This window comes from Vicia villosa, linkage group LG1 (assembly GCF_029867415.1).
Source record: "Vicia villosa cultivar HV-30 ecotype Madison, WI linkage group LG1, Vvil1.0, whole genome shotgun sequence".
Taxonomy (NCBI): Eukaryota; Viridiplantae; Streptophyta; class Magnoliopsida; order Fabales; family Fabaceae; genus Vicia; species Vicia villosa.
In genome coordinates this window covers 56,203,632-56,226,470 of record NC_081180.1, presented here as the reverse complement: position 1 = coordinate 56,226,470, position 22,839 = coordinate 56,203,632, and the positions used below count along the sequence as shown (strand labels likewise).

The 22,839-nt window shown below is 34.9% G+C and overlaps 1 protein-coding gene across 1 annotated transcript; it reads right to left on the bottom strand.

Annotated features, from left to right (window-relative positions):
• Window positions 1-1,444: 1,444 nt before the first annotated feature.
• Window positions 1,445-10,577, bottom strand: LOC131638585 (AT-hook motif nuclear-localized protein 8). The gene is made up of 5 exons (XM_058909155.1): window positions 9,994-10,577; window positions 9,839-9,891; window positions 8,371-8,496; window positions 2,275-2,436; window positions 1,445-2,072 (listed from the first exon to the last, which is right to left on the bottom strand). The coding sequence occupies exons 1-5, from the start codon at window positions 10,391-10,393 to the stop codon at window positions 1,776-1,778; spliced, it is 1,038 nt and encodes a 345-aa protein (XP_058765138.1). The 5' UTR covers window positions 10,394-10,577; the 3' UTR covers window positions 1,445-1,775.
• Window positions 10,578-22,839: the final 12,262 nt, after the last annotated feature.

Genomic DNA, 22,839 nt, shown 5'->3' with positions numbered 1-22,839 from the left:
TGTTTCATTTATACTTCGTAAAATGCGTTCTAACCACAATAATTGATAATATATGATCACAATAATGTAGCACGAAGCACAAGATTATAGTAGAGTTTGCAAAAAGTTTACATTCTTTGATGTTGTTCTTAACAATTGATATTTTTGCGCGAAAATTCATAATTTTCTCTTTTTATTTTTAATTTACTTCAATCTTTATCTCGCTTATGACGCTCATGATAATTTTGCTTTACTTTCTTTGTTATCATCAAAATCTAGTATATATGTTGAGCACATAGAGCCACAACCACTATCGTGAGCTTTGATTCAACTCATACAAAAATTTCTTCAACAAACATGCATTAGCCTCATCTTCTACAAAACATCCAGTTTTTATATGTAGATTATCTCTTCAAGGTCTCCATGTAAGAAAATTATTTTGACGTCCATCTGTACTAACTCAAGATTATATTGATTCACAATTGTCAAACATACCCTTATAGAACAATGTTTTACCACAAGTGAAAATATTTCATTGTAATCAATCGCATGATAGTTGTCTTCATCAAAATATAAAATTTAGAGAAACTTTTATATATATATATATATATATATATATATATATATATATATATATATATATATATATATATATATATATATATATATATATATATTACAAAGGACCATAACTAAATGAAATTCTATTTAAAAACTAATTTTTCAACATTAGCTGAAAAACACATGTCATACTTACATTTTACCAGTAAACCATTATATGATATCAAGCTTTAAAATTGTCCAAAATATAAAAAGAATGTATCAAATGTATATTTGATCTCACAAAACTAAAATCACTAAGTCGTCTAACACGTAGCTAGGAAGAAACATGAATTTGTAAAAATGGGTAGAAATTTTGAGTAGGGTTATAATGATTTTTTATTCGATTCAGGATTCGGGGGTGTCAGGTACAAGTCTGGGGTTGACAAATTAATTCCTCCTATATACCAAATATAGATTTGCACCTGCTTACATGCCTTGACACTCCATGAGTTCATAACCCAAAAAACAATTCTATGTTCCAACAACTCAACTGAAATTTTGAGATGAAACCAATAGATGAATATTAAGGCATTAGAGTGAGTTTGGAGTAATCATCATATGCTACCATGGTTTCGATCAGAGTTACACTTTAGAAGTTCAATAAAATCGTAATATAACTATGATTTCTTCGACCAAAGAAGAGGTCTTGCAAGATCAATTATTAAGGTGTGATTTTTGTGGCAGACACGCTGGGATTTGGTCCATAAGCTCCATTGCTAGTGCTACACACAAGCTTCAACATCTTATTTTAATTATGAAAGTTGTTTGAAAATCTGGTTCAGATGTCATAAAACAACACTAATGCAGGCAGAGACACCGAATTTGTAGTAAATTCAAGAACTAAATAAAAAGTAAAGCATGATGAATGGGCAATAGCACGGATTTAATTTAGCTACGTTACTGCTGAGTACAGATAACAAACTCCAAAATGACAGAATTTGGGTAATGCAAGAGCATATCCTCGGCCAGCATCATTAGAATCGTTACTAATATATAATTAAACGATACACGAACAAAAAACCCTAACTGGTTGAGCGATGGAAAGATTAACTTAAACCTTTAATAATAGACTGTTCTAATGTCAGTCCTCAATAATGCATGTTAGCATTTTAGACTTGACCTCTAGACACTAAACTCTGAACAATAATCCAACAAATACCCTGCATCTGCACTGTTAATCCGAAGTCAAGTCTTCACTGATGAGTTTGGCCAGCCCATAGTGGATGGTGGTACATCTGCTGCTGCATATTATTATGAACAGGCTGATTAGCATTGTTGTAGAGTGCAGGCCCCCTACTAAAATTACTATTATGATCATTATGCTCATTTTCCTCTGAGGATTCAGTTGAAGGCCCTTGAGAAGTAGGACTAGTTGGAGTTGTAGGTGCACCGAAGTTCAACATTTGGGAAGTTGGTGCTGAAGAAGGCCCAGATTTCACCATACTTGAGTTTGACTTTTTCAGATCCATAATAAAGCTACCCACAATGACCTATTAATGATTACAAAATGTCATAAAAGTAGAGTATCAGATTTGGTTAATCATGTCATACGTGCATAAAAGACTCCCCGGTAGTTATATACAAGAAGTTGTGTACACTATGTGCTTTGATAAACTTATATGGGCCAATTTCATGGCAAGTCCATTCTTACCAGTTGACACAAAACTAGATTACTAGACTTTAGAGCATTACCTGTATCGTTGACGCTGCAATTAGAACCCCAGCAACTGCACCACCCAAAACTCGTCCATCAGCCCCTGCAAGAGAAACGTATAAACTGCTTGGTCTGCTTTGTTCACCATTGTTTTCAGATAGGTGCATGTCACCTGATAACGATATGATCTCAAATTGGCCCTGCAGAACAAAATGAAGTTTTGTGAAGAGAATTGAATTTAAAGACATTGATATTTAATTATAAACTCAATCACAAGTGTCTAAACACACCGAAAAATAAAAGATGCTGTTGAACTTAATTCCTTATTAAAGAACAAAAAAAATCCCACAATATTATTTTGCAACTTTTTACACATATTGATTAAACAACGGTAACTTGCTGGATTTGGAAACGATGCATGAAGTGTAAGTTACACTTCTGTTCAATGAAGGGATAAAGGAAAATCTACATACATTGGGAAAGCTAAGAAACTAAGATTGAGAAGCCATACACATACACCAATCCACAGTCATCCAATCATCACTGTCGAGAACCAGCTCACCCAGAACCTCAAGTTAATATATGATGATGCATAATTTTATAACATCTGAACATGTCTGTCACAGAAAACATGAAGTAAAGACAGAAAAAGTCTCACTCTTTAACACAATTTTCTCAATAAACTCTAATTGGTTGAAATTACAATAGGCCTCACTAAGTAGGCCTTATATAAATTTAGTGGAACCCATTTAAATTTTAACCAATTAAACAGTGTTGCTAGCATATTTTGTATAGACAATGCCCTAGCTATTTAATTAAGAGCTGACAACAGTAATTTTGAAGAATGATGACCAACAAAAATTGAGCTCTTGATCATTAGGTTAAGAAGGTAGACCAACTCTCCCAAAAGCTTATCCTTGACACCACCATTTTGATATGGACCTCTAATTCTTAATTCTGCTGATTAGGATTAATTGTGTTGATTAGAATTTATTACTTTATTTACTTTTAATAAAGTTAGCATAAAGGAATTTCTAAATTTGAATTTCAGTATTTTTAGGACAAGGTTTAGGGGTTAGAACAGAATTTACTTATTAAATAGGATTACTATTGTGGAATATTGGATTGAACTCTAGTCTCGAGAAGGGGTAGTGATAGGATCCATAATATTAATGTTGGGTTGGGTCCATGTAGGCCCACTAATTGGGAAGTTAGGTCTAGGAGAAAGGAGAAAGTTTTTGTGTTGCCTTTGGTATTGCAAGGCACAAAACTACTGCATGTACTACACAGCAAAATGGTTTTGTTGAGGTTTAATCTAACCATTCTGGAAAGAGTAAAGTGTATGCTGGTAAGTGCGAGCTTGTCGGAGGTGTTTTTGGCTGAAGCAATTATGACTACAACTTACCTGATAAACAGATGTCCTTTGACTGCGTTAGGGATGAAGACACCTGAAGAAGTTTGATCGGGTCATCCATCAGATCTCGACAAACTTAGAATATTTGGCTGTGTAGCTTATGCTCAAATTAGACAAGACAAGATCGAACCTAGAGCTCTGAGATACATGTTCATAGGATATCCTGAAGGAGCCAAAGCTTATAGGCTGGGGTGCCTAGAGCCAGGTCACAGAAGGTGTATCACAAGTCAAGATGTAGTTTTCAGTGAAGCTGAAATGGCTTTCAAGAAAACTTATGATGGTCAAAATACAAAAATTTCTGTGGAAGAGCTGGAACAGGAAGAGATTCATGTTGAGGTGGAGCATGGCGATGTTGAATTGCAAAACCCAGATAAAGTCGAAGAAGAAGCAGAAGTTGCTAATGAAGATGAGGAAACTGATAATGACTACCTGTTAGCTAGAGACAAATCGAGAAGAGTTATTAAGCCACCTCATAGACTTGGTTATGTAGATTTCATAGCTTTCGTCTTTATCTCTGCGAGTGAGGTTCTTCATGAAGAACCTAGAGACTACAAAGAAGTTGTGAGGAATCGAAATAAAACTGAATGGTTGAAGGTCATTGATGATGAGATGAAATCTCTTCATGATAATATCATTTGGGAGCTGATTGAGAAACCTGCAAGGGCCAGGTTAGTCAGTTGTAATGAATTTTCAAGATCAAGAAAGGAATCGAAGGAGTGATGTCGAAGAGATACAAGGCAAGATTGGTTGCTAGGGGGTTCACTCAGAATGAAGGAATCGGCTTCAATGATGTGTTCTCACCTGTTGTGAAGCATAAATCCATTCGAATGCTACTTGCCATGGTGGCAAAGTTCAACCTAGAGCTGGAATAGATGGATGTGAAGACTGCTTTCTTGTATGGTGATCTAGATGAAACAATCCTGATGAGGCAACCTGAAGGGTATGCAGAAAAGAAAAAGGAAAATTGTGTGTGCAAGCTAAATATATCTCTATATGGACTGAAACAATCTCCTCGACAATGAAATATGAGATTCGACAAGTTTATGGTACACATAGGTTTCACTAGAAGATAGGTCGGTCATTGTGTTTACTTTAGATTTCGACCTGGAAATTCACTTGTTATTGTGTTGCTTTATGTGGATGATATTCTTATAGCATGCAACAGTGTCGAGGATGTAATGAAGGTGAAGGCTAAACTCAATAAGGAGTTTGACATGAAGGATCTAAGAGCTGCATCCAAGATTTTTGGGATTAACATCCAAAGAGATAGAAAGCAATCGAGATTGTGCTTATCTCAAGAGACATACTTGAAGAAGATTCTCGACAAGTTTGGTATGTCGAATTCAAAGTCTGTAGTAGCACCGACTAATCCTCAGTTCAAGCTGAGTATGACTCAAAGTCTTAGTACTGAAGTTAAAAGAGCTTATATGAATAGCATTCCATATGCTAAAATAGTAGATTCTTGGATGTATGTTATGGTCTGTACAAGGCCAGACATAGCGCATGGAGCGAGTTTTGTAAGCAGGTATATGGTCAATCCTGGAAAGGCACACTGGCAAGCATTGAAATGGATTCTAAAGTACATAAATGGGTCTCTCAACAGAGTCCTGATTTATGATGGAGCCTACGGTGTTGACTGTAAAGCAGAAATTGAAGAATTTATCGACTCTGATTATGCAAGTTGTATAGATTCCAGAAAATCTATTAATATGTTTTCACTATGTTTTGCACAACAATCAGTTGAAAAGCGACACTTTAGAAGGTTGTCGCATTATCAACCACTGAAGTGAAATATATTGCCCTCTCTAAAGTTGTGAAAGAAACATTATGGCTTAAAGATTTTGCTAAGGAGCTAAAACTTCAAGGTCAAGTTGTCACTATTAAATGAGATAGTCAAAATGTCATGCATATGTCGAAGAATTCAGTCTATCATGAGCAAACCAAACACATCGATGTGAGGCTGCATTTTGTCAGAGAAATAATTGAGCGTGGAGAAGTCCAAGTGTTGGAGGTTTCGACGGAAGATAGTGCTGCTGAAATGATCACCAAGACATTGTCCAACTGTAAGTTTTTCCATGTATGCAATGGATAAAGCTGCATGAAGAAAGATAGTTTGCTCCCTCGATGTTATAGAGTTTGTTCCAAGGTGGAGATTTGTGATAAAGCTGCATAAAAAAGCTAGTTTGCTCCCATGATTCCCCGTTGTTCCGAAATGGAATTCCTCTCTTATGATGGACGGGGGCGGGGGGCATGATTCCCCGTTGTTCCAAAATGGAATTCCCCTCTTATGATGGAATAAGGGACCCATTTGGGTGGCTAAGGCCCTTTGATAGTTTTTTTCAAAATCAAAGAATTGCTGATGGAGAAAAGGTAGGACTAGCAGCGTTTTATTTAATAGGACAAGCAGAACTATGGTTTAATCAAATGGAAGAAGAGCCCAAAACAGTGTGGGCACGCTACAATGAATGTCGTCATATAGAAATATTGCCATATACGATTCACACTACCTATGAGCAATAATCCATTGGGAGAACTCGCCAACCTCAAACAAACACGATTTGTGTAAGATTATCATTGTTAGTTTCAATCCTTGCTTGCCATAACCCATGATCTTAAGCTTAGACAAAAAAAGGACTTATTTACCGTCGAGCTTATCAATGAATTGAAGATGGATATTTTACTTCAACAACTAGAAAATCTCAGTTTCTATGAAAATGGCTCGAGCATTTTAATACAAACTAAAGTGTTCACGAGGAATGCTGAAAGTGAGGGATATTATTAGTAGAAGCGTCAACAATGGTTCTGCAATGTCAAACCAGAAAGCTAACTTACCTCAAGTGTTAAATGGCAAGGCCTTACCTATTCCCAGAGCAGCTCTTTGCAGCAGAATAAATAGAGGAAATAGAAAATTGTTAATCCAGTGGGAAGGATATTATACTCCAGAAGATGAAACTTGAAAACCTTTTGATCAGTTTGGCAAGACTTATCCCAAATTTGAGCTTGAGGACAATCTCAATGTCAAGAGGGGAAATGATGATATGGACCTCTAATTCTACTGATTAGATTAAATGTGTTGATTAAGATTTATTATTTTATTTACTTTTAATAAGTTAGCATAACAAAAAATTTAAAATTGAATTTCAATATTTGTAGGATACGGTTTCGGGGTTAGAACACAGTTAACCTAATCAATAAGATTATTATCATTTGATTTTAAATGATAGTAATTTTAGAAAAAAGTAGTTACTAGACTAATTTAACTAGGACTCTTCTATTGTAAGCCTATTTATATGCATTCAGATGGCAATAAAATTCATCAATAATTATTATCAAAAATACTAGGGAATTCAAGAAGAAACTTTGTCAAGTAAGAGTCCACTTCTGCCTTCACAATAGGTCGAAGGGAAGCTTCTATTGCGTCTAGGATTGTGTCAACGCGATCCCAAGCAAGGGATAATAACACGTTCTTTTGAGGTCATAGAGAGAGCACTCCAAGTAGTCAAGGCCATACTAAACACTCTAGAGAAACCTTGTCAAATTCCTATAACCTTACTTAATTACCTTGATGTTTAACAGCCTAAAATTTCTCAGTAGAAAGAGGTCCTCCGATGAGGAATCAATATCAGACTGGCAGTAAATGGGAATACATAGGCCATGCACTTAAAAACGCAAGTAATTTTGTGTAACAAGCTCCCCAAATTTTGTGTTGATCCTTGCAACTCAGTCAAATTTCCTTTAGGAAGTTTTATTATTGGGCTGCGACATGCTGATTATACGACCCCAGTTCCAGCCACAACAATAGATACAGAACATCAAAAGCACCTTTTCCAAGGTAAAGATAGGTCTAAAAAGAAAAGATGAAAGGCAAAAAAAAATGGCCACTATTTTATACTGTAATATTGCACTCATATAATAAAGAAAACATTCATCCAAAATTTAGTATAAGATTACAGACAACAAACCTAAGCATGCAAATTGAGTCAGTATTTTCTTTCACTAACAATTCTGAAAGTGGATTTGTTTAAAATATAACATTTTATCAATTTGAATTTCTATGCTCCAATATCTCTACAAGTTGGTCTTTTCTTGCAGAATTTTCAACATAATTATAGTAGAAAAAAATAGAGAATGCAAGAAATTAGATTAAATGAAATACATGCAAGAAATGCTTGGAGCAAATAGTGATTCATGGCTTTCATATGAGTTGTATGAGTGATTATTAAAATGTCAGTTGTGTTTATCTTTCGTCCAACCTCTCTCTTGCTCCCACATTTTTTTGTTGATAAAGTTCTTCTAGCTTTGTTCATAAAATTCATCTCATACTAAATAGCACTTTTTTTAAGTCAACAGAGAGTATACAGAAAAACTATTTCCACTTGGCATTTTAGAGAGGACACTATCGAATATGTGATTTGATACTCAATAATTTAGAGATTGATTCCTAGAGATTTTTATAATTAAATAGAAAACAGAAACCTTTTAGAGATTTTCAATAGCACAATTACATTTATAATAGAACACGTGAAAAACTTCCATTACTTGTTGGACAATAATAAAGAATTGAGTTCCATATTTTAATTGACATGATGTGCCTGAAGGAGTATGCATGTCAAGCAATCATGTATTGATAGATCATTACCAATATAGCATACAAACTTTGATACAATGGATAAGGTAATAAACAAATATCGATAACATTCTCAATGAATATAAAATGTACCTCGTATCTTGCAATACCACCAGATGGCTGTCGAAGGGTTGCACTGCTGATTGCACCATTGGCAGAAAGAATACAAACTGTTCGAGGCCCTGACTGAGAAAAGGCCATAACTTTTTCTGTAATGTCCTGCAAACAACAGAAGCATACTGGTGAGAATTGTTTATAAAAAAGTGGAACCTACACAAGCCCTACCGATGGGAACTTCACATAATAGATTAAAACCAAGAACGAACAAACTATCTAAGCTGCTTGAACAAAACAGAAACTGCAAGTGAATGCTATAAGTTACTTACTTCCTTTCAGAGTGCGGAGTGCCACTCTATGCAATAATGTTAATCAATAATCTCAAAAACATTATTCAAAACAGAAACTATAAGAAATAAACCTCTTAAATTCTCAAATAGATTTAATAAGATACCCAAAATTAACACACACTTCACAGCAACAAATATAAGGAATTTGATGAACTCGGCGATAGATGGCTTATTAAGTGGACTGACTATAGAACAAGCCATTGATAGCAAGTTTGCATGCAATAAAGGAAAGCTTTTAGCGCTATATAGAACATTAAAAGGAACAAGATGAACATGAAGAATAAAATTCGTATATTTCTTGTAATACGAGGATCTGAATTTGAGTACTATCCGTATGCACAGTATAACTAATTAGACAATACAGATTTGACACTCTATTTCCATCGCCAAATAGATTAAAATCCCTAAAAAAACACCTCAGGGAAATCCCGTTGAAGTTAGTCTCCAAAAAATAAAAAATACATTTAAATAAATGACAAGCCAATAATCATCACAAGATCGTCTTCATAAGTTACAATCAAGTGGTAAGAGCAAAAACTTCATCCTTTTCGTTCCCGCTATCAACAGAAAACTAACAGCGCAATTTGTACAGCAGCCCAATAACTAAAAAATCTTTAAAAACTAAAACTTTAATACCCCCAGCTAAAAAATCAAATGAAGTATCACCCCATAACATTAACAAGAGCTATCAACAAGTGACTAGATTTTTCATGTAATGAAAATGTCAAATGCAGAAGGTGAATCAAATGAGCCAAACCAAATACGCGATTTTTATGCTTCTTATTCTTATTTTCTAAGTAATTTTAGAAATAAAACCACTTCATCTAATGTTTGTCTCCACCGGAACCAACTAACTTTACCTCACTCTGAAATATAATAATCAAAGTGTAATTTCAATAACAAGTCACAAAAATTACCAACAAAAATGTAACAGCAATATAAACCAGAAATTGAATTGAATAGATACAAGCTATGAAGCACGGACACATGACCCTAACACGTCGCCACTGGTAATAATTTGAAAAATCAATAAATTAAACGTATGTGTCGGATACCAGCACCGACACAAACACTCTTTTTTTTCTGAGGTATCGGTGCTACATAAGATACAAATAATAGTACTACTACCCAAGCTCGAGAGTCGGAAGAATTACCTCACCAGACTCCACCAAGACAACGTGTGGAGTGAATCCAATCCCACCAGCACCTTCACAGAACAAAAACAAAAGAAAAATAATCACAATCAGCTACATTCAAATAAGCACTTAAATCAAAAACCAGAACAAAAAAAGCAACAACAAACAAGTACCAAGCGCATCTAACTGTTTCTTCCCAGAGCCAGGAGGTCTTCCTCTATGTTTCTTCGCAGGAGCCTCCGCGTTTCCGGAATCTCCAGCAGAAGCGGATGTCGCAGCAGCAGGCGAAGAGACACGATTCGGAGCCAAAGCAAGGGCAATGTTACCGTCGGGGGAGTATTTCCTCGGCCGGCCACGCTTCTTCTTGCCGAGCGTGGACGGCGAAGAAGGGCTGTCGTGAGTGACGGCGAACGGGTCCGATTGCTGCTGCGAGGTGAAAGGAAAACGAGCGGTGGCCGGAGACATGAGGTTGGTGGTGGAGGAATTAGGGCTGATCATGGAGGTGTTGGTCGGAGCGTAAGATGTGGGGCCCACCATCATGGTGGGTGGTGGTGGAGGTGAGCGGGAATCCATTTTGGTGAATGCGGGTTGGTTGGCTTTGGATCAGAGAGGAATGGTATTGATTGATGTGATGAGAGTTGGTGGTGTGAGTTTTTGTTTCTGAGTTGTGTGTGTGTAAGAGAGAAAGAAAGAAAGAGAAACAAGAAAAGAGAAAAGAGAGAGTGCCTAACTTAGCTTTTACTTTGGAAACATAATAACTAGAACTATAACTACAAGTACAACTATGTCAACTTGATCTTCATTTACATTTACTTCTTGGGTTTTTTTTTTTCTAACTTAAATCAACACACTTTCTTTTCTCAACTAGTGTTTTTAATTTTTGGATTTTCTAAATAGTGTTCTTAGATATTGTGTAAAAATGGAATAAATATTACTTACTAAAAAAATACACATTTTATTGAGTATTTATTTATTTTTAATTAATTAGTTTAATTGATGTACTTTTAAAAAAATGGTTCTATTTTGATTGATAACATTTATTTTAAGGGCATAACTAGAAAGCGTTGACAATGTAAAATATTTTATAGTGTGAATCAATCACAAATTATTATTATTTGTAGGATTTTATTGTTCTAAGTTTAATTTTGAATAGAAATTATAATTTTTGAGAGAAAAATTATATTTGAAAACAAATTAACAATATAATTTGGAATCAGAATTGTAACAAATGTGATATTTGATGTATTAGAAAAGTTTAATTATAAGAAAGTGTGTTAATGTAATAAAATAAGAGACTCAACAATGTAATCAAGTCTTGAAATTAATATGTGTGATCGAATTGGGTTGCGACATTGTTACATTGGGAATCTCCATTGTAGTTAATGTGTAATTGTGATGCATTGAGATATGTGTTTCATTGTAAACGATTGTCGTAATTAATACATGTGATTAAGAAAGATTAAGACATACTCCTCGAGTCTCATATTATAAGCAAATTTCAGCTTTTTATATTTATTCAATAATTAATATATTCAGTCTATATACAGACTATATACATTAATTATAGAATAAATTTAAAAAGGTGAAATTTGCTTATAATATGAGACGGGAAAGTATATTTTCTCTATTCCTATTTATAAGTAAATTTTAATATTTTATATTCATTGAATAAATTATGTATCTAGTTTTTACATATCTAAATACAATATTTATTGAATGAATCTAAAAAGTCAAAATTTGCTTATAAATAAAAATAAAAGGACTACTGGTATGTTGCATTGTGAACCTCATTTGTAATTAATACTTGTGACATAAGTGCATTGAGATTCGTGTTGCATTAGAAACCTTAATAATTAATAAGTGTGATTGAGATGCGCGTTGCATCATGAACTTTCATAATAATAATTAGGGCTGGACACCAATCCGAGACCCAGTCCAAACCGAGTAAACCAAAAAGAAAAAAGAGAAAATGGGCGGTTTCAAACGGACTCCGGTTTAACGGATTCGGTTAACGATTTCACTTGGGTTAACATGGGCGGGCCCGGTTTTCAAAAATACAACCCCGGGTATCCTAACCCACCCAAACAAGTAAAACACTTGGTTTGTTTTAGGTTTTTACTTTTACAATTGAACTAGCGCACCTTCTCTCTCACTTACTTTACAATTTCATACTACCTTCTCTCTCACCCACTTCACAAACCCTAAAAAATGGTTGAGCCGCCGCTCCCTTACCTTCACCAAATCACCTTCATTCATCTCCATCTTTCCACTGGATCGTCCATGGACATCACCATCCACCACCATAACGTTGTTTCTGCAATCACTTAACATATCTCGGCCACTAACCCACCAGACTCGTGCCTCACCATAGCCATCTTCTTCAGGAATTTATCATTCATCTTGTAAGGTCAAGCTTTCATACTTCTTTTAGAATTTTTTCAATTTTAAACTTTCGGGTTTTTCTTTTGTACCTTTGTTTTGGTTGTGTATTCTGATTGTTGTTTTCTTTCTTTTTTATGCTAATAATCTATCTTCTTCATGGTTCTTGAACAAGGTACAACTTAAAGTTAATGTTATTGATTTATACTTAATTTTATTTTGTTTTTTTCCTTCTTATTCTAACTCTTTGTTTCTGGTTTTTTTAACAGAGATCATTGAATCTTGTGGTCGTATTTCTCGTTCTTGTCTACAAAGGTAAGGGTTAAGATTCACTTTATTGACTTATTGATTTAGGTTTTTCGTTTTTTGTTCATTCATTTGTAGGTTTCAATTTTTTATTTTATTTTGGTTTGTTGGTGTTCTTTGTTTTCATATTATGGAGTTGTTAGTCTTTAAGTTTACTGATGTAATGTTGTAAAAAAATTTGTTTTGGTTTTTATTTTGTTTTTCATGTTCTCTAAGTTCATCTGGTTTCTGTTTCTATGCAAATACTTATATTTGAAACAAGAATGATGTCATTAAAATAATTTTCTTACTGTATTTTTAGTTTTGTTATACATTTCTTGAAATAATTCTATGTTATTCTTCTGTTCAATATCATACTTATAGACTATCAGTCAATGTTATGTATGTCAAGGAATAACAATTACTATAATTTACTCCTTTAATTAACATGATTTTAATTGATTTGTTTTTTAATGTGCTTAAAAAATGTTTTAAATTTTACTGTTTTTACTAGAAAAATGTTAGTTTAACATTGCAACTTTTGATTTTCAATTATAGCCCAAGCAAATGGGTCTCTATTTTGGAATCTGTATTTCATATCACACTTGTTAATTTTTATTTCTCTATACTTTTTTCAGATTGGTGAAGAGAAATTGTCTTACAAGGGCTTATTGATCCAAAATAGATGAAGATTTCAATTGAGTAGTCCATTATTATGCTATATTTGGATGTTAAGAGTTACATATATAATTTAGTCCATTATTATGCTATATGGATGTAATGAGTGACAACATATGGAATTTGTATTATATTATTATGCATTAAAAAGAAATTTCATCAAAATGAAAAAGGTCAATAAATGTACCTGTTCATTAACCCGAACAAACCGTTCGATTTAACCCGTGATCCGCATAGACCCAGCCCGTCAAAACCGATTAAAAAAATGGGCGAAAATGGGCCTAGTTATTCTATCCGCGGGTTGACTTGGGTGGCTCTTTTGGGCCCGAACCCGCCCCACCCGGCCCGTTGTCCACCCCTAATAATAACTAATATGTGTGACTATAGGGTTAAGACACGTGTTAGATTGGAAACATCATTGACAATTAATACGAGTGACAAAAATGCATTGAGACTTGTCTTGCATTGAAAACCTCTATTGTAATTAGTATATGCAAATGATATGATTAAGATGTGTTACGCTGAAAACCTCACTTGCAATTAATATGCGTCACAGAAGTGCATTGAGAAATGTGTTGCATCTATAATCTTTATTATAAATAGGCTAAATTACAGTTTTTATCCTCCTATTATAGTCAACTCATGAAATCAATTCTCTATTTTATGTTTAAACAGTTTTAGTCCTCATTCCGACTTTTTGTAAAAAAAAAAAGTAATGATGTGCAAAAAAACAATAATTGGAATATTTTAAGTGACATGGACATTATTGGGTTGCTTCATCCTATTTTCCATGTCATTTTTTTATATTTATTAATTTAAAATCTATTTCATAATTATATTTTTTAAAAATCAAAATTAAATTATAATTTTTTAAAGGTTTTTCAATAATTAATTAATTAATAATTTAAAATTTTCAAAATACATTCATTTTTCTCCTCTAAGTACTTCTTTTTCTTTCTGATTCACCACATTAACTATAAATTTTTAATGTTTTTATTATGAGCATTGGTTGCCTTAAAAAAATATTTCAAAAGCTCAAATCATATCCCAAAACTAAAATCTATCTTACTCAAAAACTGAACTTTGTTATTGCAACTAAACTTAATTGCCACACCATTGAATTTTATTTGTTTAAAAGCAAATATTATGTAAAACTTTAATAAATAAGTACCTATTACTACTACTACTAAGTTTTTACTATTATCTTTTTTACAGAAGATATGACATCCTTTTATTAGAGAACAAAAGTCATAAAGTATACTCTTGAGGTAGACAAATTCACAGTTGGCTGCATCTTTCAGTCGGTAGTTAATCTTTGTCGCTTCAAAGGTGTGTTTCTTCTAGCCAACAATAAATCTAGAAGAATAAAAAAACACAAATTAGTTCAAAACATAATATCAGATCCACAACTTAACTATAACAAAACACAACACACATAATAAGGTACACTATCAAACACCAAAACAAGATTATAAAAAATAAAAGAAAAAATTTATAAAAAAATGAAAGGGGCAAAATAGGAAATAAATTATTTACTAGTTCTCTTGTGATAAGCTAAATGGGTAGTAGTATCACCATGACAATGTAAAAATACACCAGTTTTCTACCATAAAGCTTTTTCACATAAGATCTGCTTGGAATCGAAACCAAAACTTGAAACCCATATCCAACATAATGTTGTACTCGTTGGTTTTGAGCATGACGTTGAAAAGATAGAGAAACATTACATCTTCCACTTTCCTAACTAATATGTCCTGCTCGCGGCCATCAACTAGACGAACTTCCTCGTCTTTCAGTAGAACCAGCAAATTGCGATACTGAAGGCAAAACGTCGATCTTTAACCCTGAGGAAGAACCAATATAGTTCCCGCACTCCCTCTCTGCAATGACATAACAATCGCTCCAGTTCCCATTGAAAGAAGTGTCGTCGAGATGAATCTCGAAGCCCTTCTCCTCCGCTACGAGGTGGTCGCCCCCGACTGGAGCGAGCACTCCCCAAAGTTCCCAAGAAGCGGGATCGCTCCCCTCCGCTGAAAGAGCGACACTCCATAGTCTAGAAGAAAACCAAAGTCGTCGACAAGCATAATAGTCGACTAAGAAGCCCGCCTCATCGTCGTTGGAGCCCTCGGGTCGAGTATTCCCTATCCCGCTCACTGGTCTAAAGCGACGAGGACGACCCCCGCAGTCCAGTCTCGTGGGCGATCATGGATGTCGAGCTCCCTAGAGGGATGGAGAAATCATATTCCCTTGGTACCTATGATGGCATAGTCAACCCAGACGACCACATCGAGAACATTGAAGTTATGCTCAACTACTGAATCGTTTGGGGAGCCATCAAGTGTCGACTCTTCCCCATAACCCTCGAGAAAGGCACAATGGCATGGCACAAGAGTTTAGGTCTGAACTATATTCATTCTTGGAGTCAACTGAAGGAGAAAAAGCCCGACCACCTGCTGAGGACGAGAAGCCTCTCTACCCCCGTGCGCCTCATCCTAGACTAGAACTTCGAAGTCATTCTACTGGGAGACAACCTAGACAAAGGCGTGAAGATCAGAACAGGACTCCACGACTTGGCGAGGAAGCATCTCAAAGCTTTCCTAAGACAGAATGCTGGCCTATTCGCATGGAGTGCATCTGAAATGCCTGGATTCGACCTTGAGGTCGCCTACCATAGACCCCGCTTCTAGGATAGTAGTTCATCATATGCGTAAGCAGTCTCCTGAAAAATTGGAGGCTCTTGAAAAAACTATAAAAAACGTCCTAGAGGCAAATTTTATTTATGAGGCTTAGTACATAACTTGGTTGTCTAACGTTGTACTCGTCAAAAAATCTAATGGAAAATGGAAAATGTGTGTTGATTATACCGATCTCAATAGGGCTTGTCCCAAATATGTATATATTTTACCTAACATTGATAGGCTGGTCGAAAACCCGACCGACTATAAACTCTTTCAGGTTATAATCAAATACTCATGCCCAGGAGCGATAAGCAGTGCACGACATTCACGAAGGAGTCTGGCAACTACTACTATAATGTGATGACCTTCGGTCTAAAGACACTGAAGTGACTTATCAACGCATGATAATCAAAGTATTTTGCGGCGAGATCGGGGATACCCTCGAAGTCTACATGGACGTCATGATCGAAAGTCATGAAACAGAGTTGACCACTAAGGAATATTTTCGACCATGAGAGGAGATGCAAAATGAGATTCAACCCGGAAAAATGCACTTTTGGGGTGCAAGCAAACAAGTTCCTCGGTTTCTACCTAAAGAAACAAGGAATCAAAGCCAACCCCGATAAGTGTCGGTCCTTCTCCGAGTTCCCCAATCCGCGCACGAAGAAGTCCATCCAATCTCTGAAGGGAATGTTCATTTCACCGTATCGCTTCGTGGCAAAATCTGTAACAGCCCGAATTTAATTAACTGACTAATTAAATTAAATAAGGATTTATTTACTTAATTTGGACGAAGTTTGATAATTAATTGGATCGTCGGTGTTATTGAGAAACATGTTCGGATTATTAAGTGAAGTTGGAATTTATTCGGTTAATCGAAGAATTAATAAAGTGGGTATGTAGAGAAATAATATTAGAAATAATATTGTTATTGGATTTTATTTACTTGAGATAAATTCGGATTTAATTGGATTAATCGGAAAATAATATTAAGGGTAATAATATTATTTGTTGGAGCATATTATTTATTGGACTATTTTACTTTATCAAATTGGGCCTATTTATTAGAAGTAGAAGTAATTTGGGGGTGTTATTTTCTTAAGCCCATTAAAATAATAAGTTATTAAGTTAGTAAGGGTTTTATGAGAAGTAGAGTTACCATTTCATTTGCTGAATTTTTTAAAGAGAAGAGAAAGAAGAGAAGAGGAGCAAAAAGGGGAAGAACAACAAGGGGCAAAAGCTAGGGTTTGAAGCACATTGAAGAGGTAAGGGGGAGAATCCCTAATCATTGTGGGCTAGTATAATGGGGTAATTGGTAGATTAATATATTTAAATTTATTCATAGTTGAATCTTATAAGCATGTGTATTAATTACTGTTTAACAAATTGGGATCTATTGAGAAATTGAAATGGAAAAATCAAAGCTTAATCCCGAAATAAACATTGCTGTGTCATGAATCTCTTTGAAAATAGAAATAAAATTACTGAGTGATGTCATGCCTGTGGAGGACGGACGGAAATGAGTGTTGGCGGTGATGCTGCTTATTGAGTTATCTAGCATGCTGTTCGTTTTTCTTCATTTAATTGCTAGCTAATGGACAAGTAAAATGTGAGCCACCAGCACTTTGTTTGATCATAACCGCTACTGTAGCTATTTTCTTGGCCAAAGAATAGTATCCTATTGTATTTCGTTTTTCCCTGTTAGTTATTCAATTGGGCTGATGATGTTAACTCACCAAACTTCAACACGTGAAGCACCCTGTATTACTTTATTGATAGAGGTGACTACTAAATACTAGCTATCTGTACAATTAAATATGAAGCAAGCCATAGCCCTTGACTGCGGCACTCCCTATGTTACTTCCTTGTCATTGTCACTTCCTGGTGTGCTAACTTGAATTCTTTTAATTGTGTTAGTTATTCTAGGTAATGACTCAATCTAATATATATATATATTTAGTATGCTGATACACCATAATTTTAAACCACTTTAAGTGAGAATATATACATTAGGCACATGCATAAGTAATGGAAAGGAAATATAATAGTGAAGACTAATTTTAATGACCAGTAGAAACAATCTTTGATAGAATAACAAATTGGTTATATATAAAGTAGCGTGGCAGCACTTAGGTAGTTTACATTGGTAAGATATAAATTGAAAATAAGGAATATAATTATGAAATGCAAAACAGTCTCATTTGACCGAATAGCCGAATTAAGCGGTATAATTAGTTGTCCGGAATTTAATGAAAATTTGCGTGGTAGCTAAGTTTAATTAGTAGATTAACATGGTGGCGTTATTTTGTTGAAAATGTGATATTTACGAACCGACCAAAATGGTGTGGATTTAAATATCTTTTATATTAGATATTGGTTTTTGAATAGAAAATGAATTAGAAACTTGGAAATTGGAAATAATGTAGTGTAATTATTAATTGGTTAATTTAATTAATAGTTGAATTAATTTTAATGAGTCTAATTGATTGAAATATATACTTGGAATTGGATTAGTTATTCGGTTATCGGTAAATTACGGTATCCTGATAATTTAACTGTAATTGTATTTTTGCCCAAATACTAATGAAATAATACTTGGTTTGGAAGTATATTCTTATATTTTGTTGGCAATATGAATTAACATGAGATGGTATGATTTACTAGTGTTAATCGGATTGTGTGAATTGTAATTGATTAATTGACCTCTTGTATGTGAATGATGTGTGTATTGTGAATGTTGTGTACAATTGGTGGATAATTCATAGGGTTGAATTATTGTGATATGCGGAAAGTTAAGATGGTAGAGATGATCTTAATTGCATATGTTTTATTTACATTGTACATACATTCATATCATGGATGCCTTGAAACAAAGGTGGTTTGCTTTGAAACATAAGCGAGGCTTAGATTCTAGAGTGAATCGGAGGCGGTAAACTATATGTTTACATTTGGTGGGCTTTGGTCTTGTCCGGATCGGAAGCGTGGCTTGGATTCTAGATATTGAATCGGAAAGCGGTGAAACCTCGGGTTCACAATTCGGTACCACATGCATAGCGTCACATATCTTGCATTGAGTCACATTAAAATTATGCGATAATTGAGTATGTGAAGTTGATGTAATTGTGATATGTGTATGAGTTTGATAATTGAAACGAGTGAAGTTTGAATACCTATTTGATTAGATGTGTGAATATGTGAGAGTTATGATTGTGTACTTAATTGAGAATATAATAGTAGAATTGAAATATTATACTATTTAAGCTTGTTGTATACTCGATAACATGTGAAATATGTGTTGATTACTATTATCTATTCCGTTTTACATAGTATGACTAATTACTTGAAGTGTAGATTTAACCATTATATTTTGTTATACTTTCTTCATAATGATTCGTATTCTCACCCTTCTGTTTTAATGTTGCCCTCGTTTGGCGACATGCAGGTTCTGGAGTTTAGTAGCCGCGTGTGACTTAGCCGGAGGTTCTTCCTTGGTTATTGGAGACTAGGTAGTGAGTCGATGCTCTGGTCATGTAACACTGGGTAGACTAGGTGTATTGAACTCATGTTATATTTGCGTATGTATTATGCTATGACTGGTGAACTTATTTATTGGTTACATATCTTTTGAGAGGCTTACAAGCCAAACCATTTTGATTTTGTTGATGTTGAATTGAGATTATTAGTCGATGTATGATCATGGTATGGGACATGAATCATTATAAATCACATGAGTATCATATATTTCCGCTGTGAATGCATATCCAGGTTAAATTGTGATTTGATATTGAGTGTTATTAAAAATGACCAGGAGTATTGTGCTGTATAGATAAATGCTGTCAGTTTTTTTAGGTTTTTAGTTCTTCTAAAAGCATCAATGTGACGCCCTTTTGAATTATATGCATGTTATTCTCTGATTATATGCTTAAATATTTTGGGGTATAAAAAGGGGTGTTACATTAGTGGTATCAGAGCATGGTCGACCAGTTGGTCAAGGTTATTAATGTCTTTTATCCTGTTGTATTTGATTCGTGTATCTGACACGATCGATACTGTTTTGCCTGGTTGTTTGGTTGTTTAGGACGATGGTTGCGGGAAGGAATGTTGACATTAATGTTGAGGCAATGACGAGGTGGACTGGTGCGATTGGACAAGCGTCGCAAGAGAATGTCGGTTATGGAGGAAAGGATGAGTTTCGTGCTTTTGGAGACTTTCAAAGGTGCAACCCGCCGATCTTTGAAGGAGGGTATGGACCGGACAAAGCGCACGCATGGATGATAGAAATTGAGAAGATCTTTCAAGTCGTGAGTTGTACTGATGTACAGAAGGTACAGTTTGGTACTCACATGCTGACAAAAGAAGCTGACGTTTGGTGGAATAATATTGTGCGGAGATTTGAAATAGAAGGTATTGAAGTTACTTGGACTCTTTTCCGTGATGCATTTTTGGGAAACTATTTTCCAGAAGATATGCGTGGAAAGAAAGAAGTGAGGTTTCTATAGTTGAAACGAGGAGGAGAACAGTTCCGTGAGAAATCGTATGATGACATGAGGGAACAATCTGGTCTTGGCAAGAAGCCAAGTGGGGGAGGAGCTTCTACTCCGATTAAGTGCTACAGGTGTGGAGAGACGGGTCACAAAACTGTTGATTGTGGAGTTGGTTCGAGTAGGATTTGCTACAGTTGTGGTGAGCAAGGACACAATTGTGCCATGTGCGATAAGCCAAAGAAGGAGCAAGCGAGAGTAAAAGTGTCTGCGTTGTCTGGTGCTGAGACTAATACTAAGGATAAGTTAATCTGAGGTACGTGCTTTATTATTGATAATGGTGCAACGCATTATTTTATTCTTTGGATTGTGCTATAAGATTGGATCATGTTTTATCTGTTATGCATGGAAGTGTAGTTATTGATACAACTGTTGTGGCTTTGTTTCTATTTCTTTTGGCATGTTTGAATTATCCGTTAAGCATCTTTGGTAGAGATTTTGAGAATTCATTTAGGTTGTTTTCCGTTAGACCAAGTTGATGAATTTTGGTATGAATTGTTTGGAGTTGAATCAAGTAATTGTGACTTTAAGGAGAGATTGCAGATCTCGGTGTTGTAAGTGACTTCGAGAGCAAGTTCTGAAGGAACACTATTATAGTTTAGTAACGATGGTTTATGTTTCATTATGATTGTCGACTGTCTATTGACAAATTGAGGACCTGATCACCCTTAATCTATTGTTGATAGGAGGCGATATCGTATTGGACGAGATAGACTTGTCTTACTAACTTAGTAGCGTGTAAATCGACTAAGGAGAAGTTGAAGAGTAGATTTGAGGAATTGTTTGAGAAGAGGTTCATTGTCTGAGTGTATAGTCGTAGAGTTAACCCTGTTCGTCGAGTAAAAAGAAAGAAGGTTCTATGAGGTAATGTTTCTTGAGAATATTTGATTCAAAGAGCGACGATGATCATGTTTAACATTTGAGGATTGTGTTATCGGTGCTGAAAGAGAAGAAGGTTATGTAAAGCTTTCTGAATGTAAGTTCTGGTTGGAAGAAGTGAATTTCTTGGATATGGGATTTCGAGTTGAGGTGTGTTGATGCAGATATCGATAAGTGGTAGCTTATGCTTCAAGGTAACTTAAAGTTCATAAGGGGAATTATTCGATGTATGTATTGGAGTTGTTTGCCTTTGTGTTTGTTTTGGAATGTAAGAGGCATTGTTTGTGTGGATCAAGGTTTGATGTGTTGAGTGATCACAAGAGTTGAATATGAGGTAAACAAGACGAGTAGAATTTTGAAGGATTTTAATCTTTGGTTTGGATTACCATCCTGGTAAAGTGAAGGTTGTGGCCGATGCATTATGTAGGAAATAATTTTATAAGTTATGTTGAGGATTCAAGAATTAGAAATCGTTGGAACGATTTAGAGGGTTGAGTTCGGTTGTGAAGCGACGTCTTCGTGTGTTAAGTGGATATGTTGAAGCCTACTTGGAATATTTTGACAAGATTTGAGAAGGTTAGAAATTGGATTTTTTCAATTGGTTGACAAGATGATATTGAGTAATCAAGGAAAAAGTAGTAACTTTTGTATTATCGAGAATGGTGTTATGAGATGTTGTGATCGAGTTTGTATTCCTGATGGTTAGAATTCAGACAAAGAGAATTTTGGATGAGGGCATCGTAATGATTTGAGTATTAATCATGGTGTTAAAGATGTATCGAGAGTTGAGGAAATGTGTAGTGGTAAAGTATGAAGAGGGATATACCGGAATTGTGTATTTGAGTTGGATTTGTCAGGAACCGTTTCGTTTGGTGCAACAGTTATCGATTTTCGAGTGGAAGGGAGATGGTATCTCTATGGATTTTGTTTCGAGATTGCCGAGGTATCGAGTAATTGTGAAGTGAGTTGGGTCAGTATGGATAGTTGACGAAATGTGCTCGTTTTATTCCGATGAAGATGGATTATTCGATGAAGAGACTTGCTAAGTTGTGCATCGAAAGGATTGTGTGCTGCTTGGTATTTCCTTCGGATGTTGAAATGACATCTTTTGAAGCTTTGTATGGTCGTAAGTGTAGAACGTTTTGTATCGGTATGAATCGAGAGAGAGTGGATATGGTTTAGGTGTTGAGATGGTTGTGTCGACTGAATTTTCGAGGACGAAAATATTTTAAGTGGGGGAGAGTTGTAACAGCCCGAATTTAATTAACTGACTAATTAAATTAAATAAGGATTTATTTACTTAATTTGGACGAAGTTTGATAATTAATTGGATCGTCGGTGTTATTGAGAAACATGTTCGGATTATTAAGTGAAGTTGGAATTTATTCGGTTAATCGAAGAATTAATAAAGTGGGTATGTAGAGAAATAATATTAGAAATAATATTGTTATTGGATTTTATTTACTTGAGATAAATTCGGATTTAATTGGATTAATCGGAAAATAATATTAAGGGTAATAATATTATTTGTTGGAGCATATTATTTATTGGACTATTTTACTTTATCAAATTGGGCCTA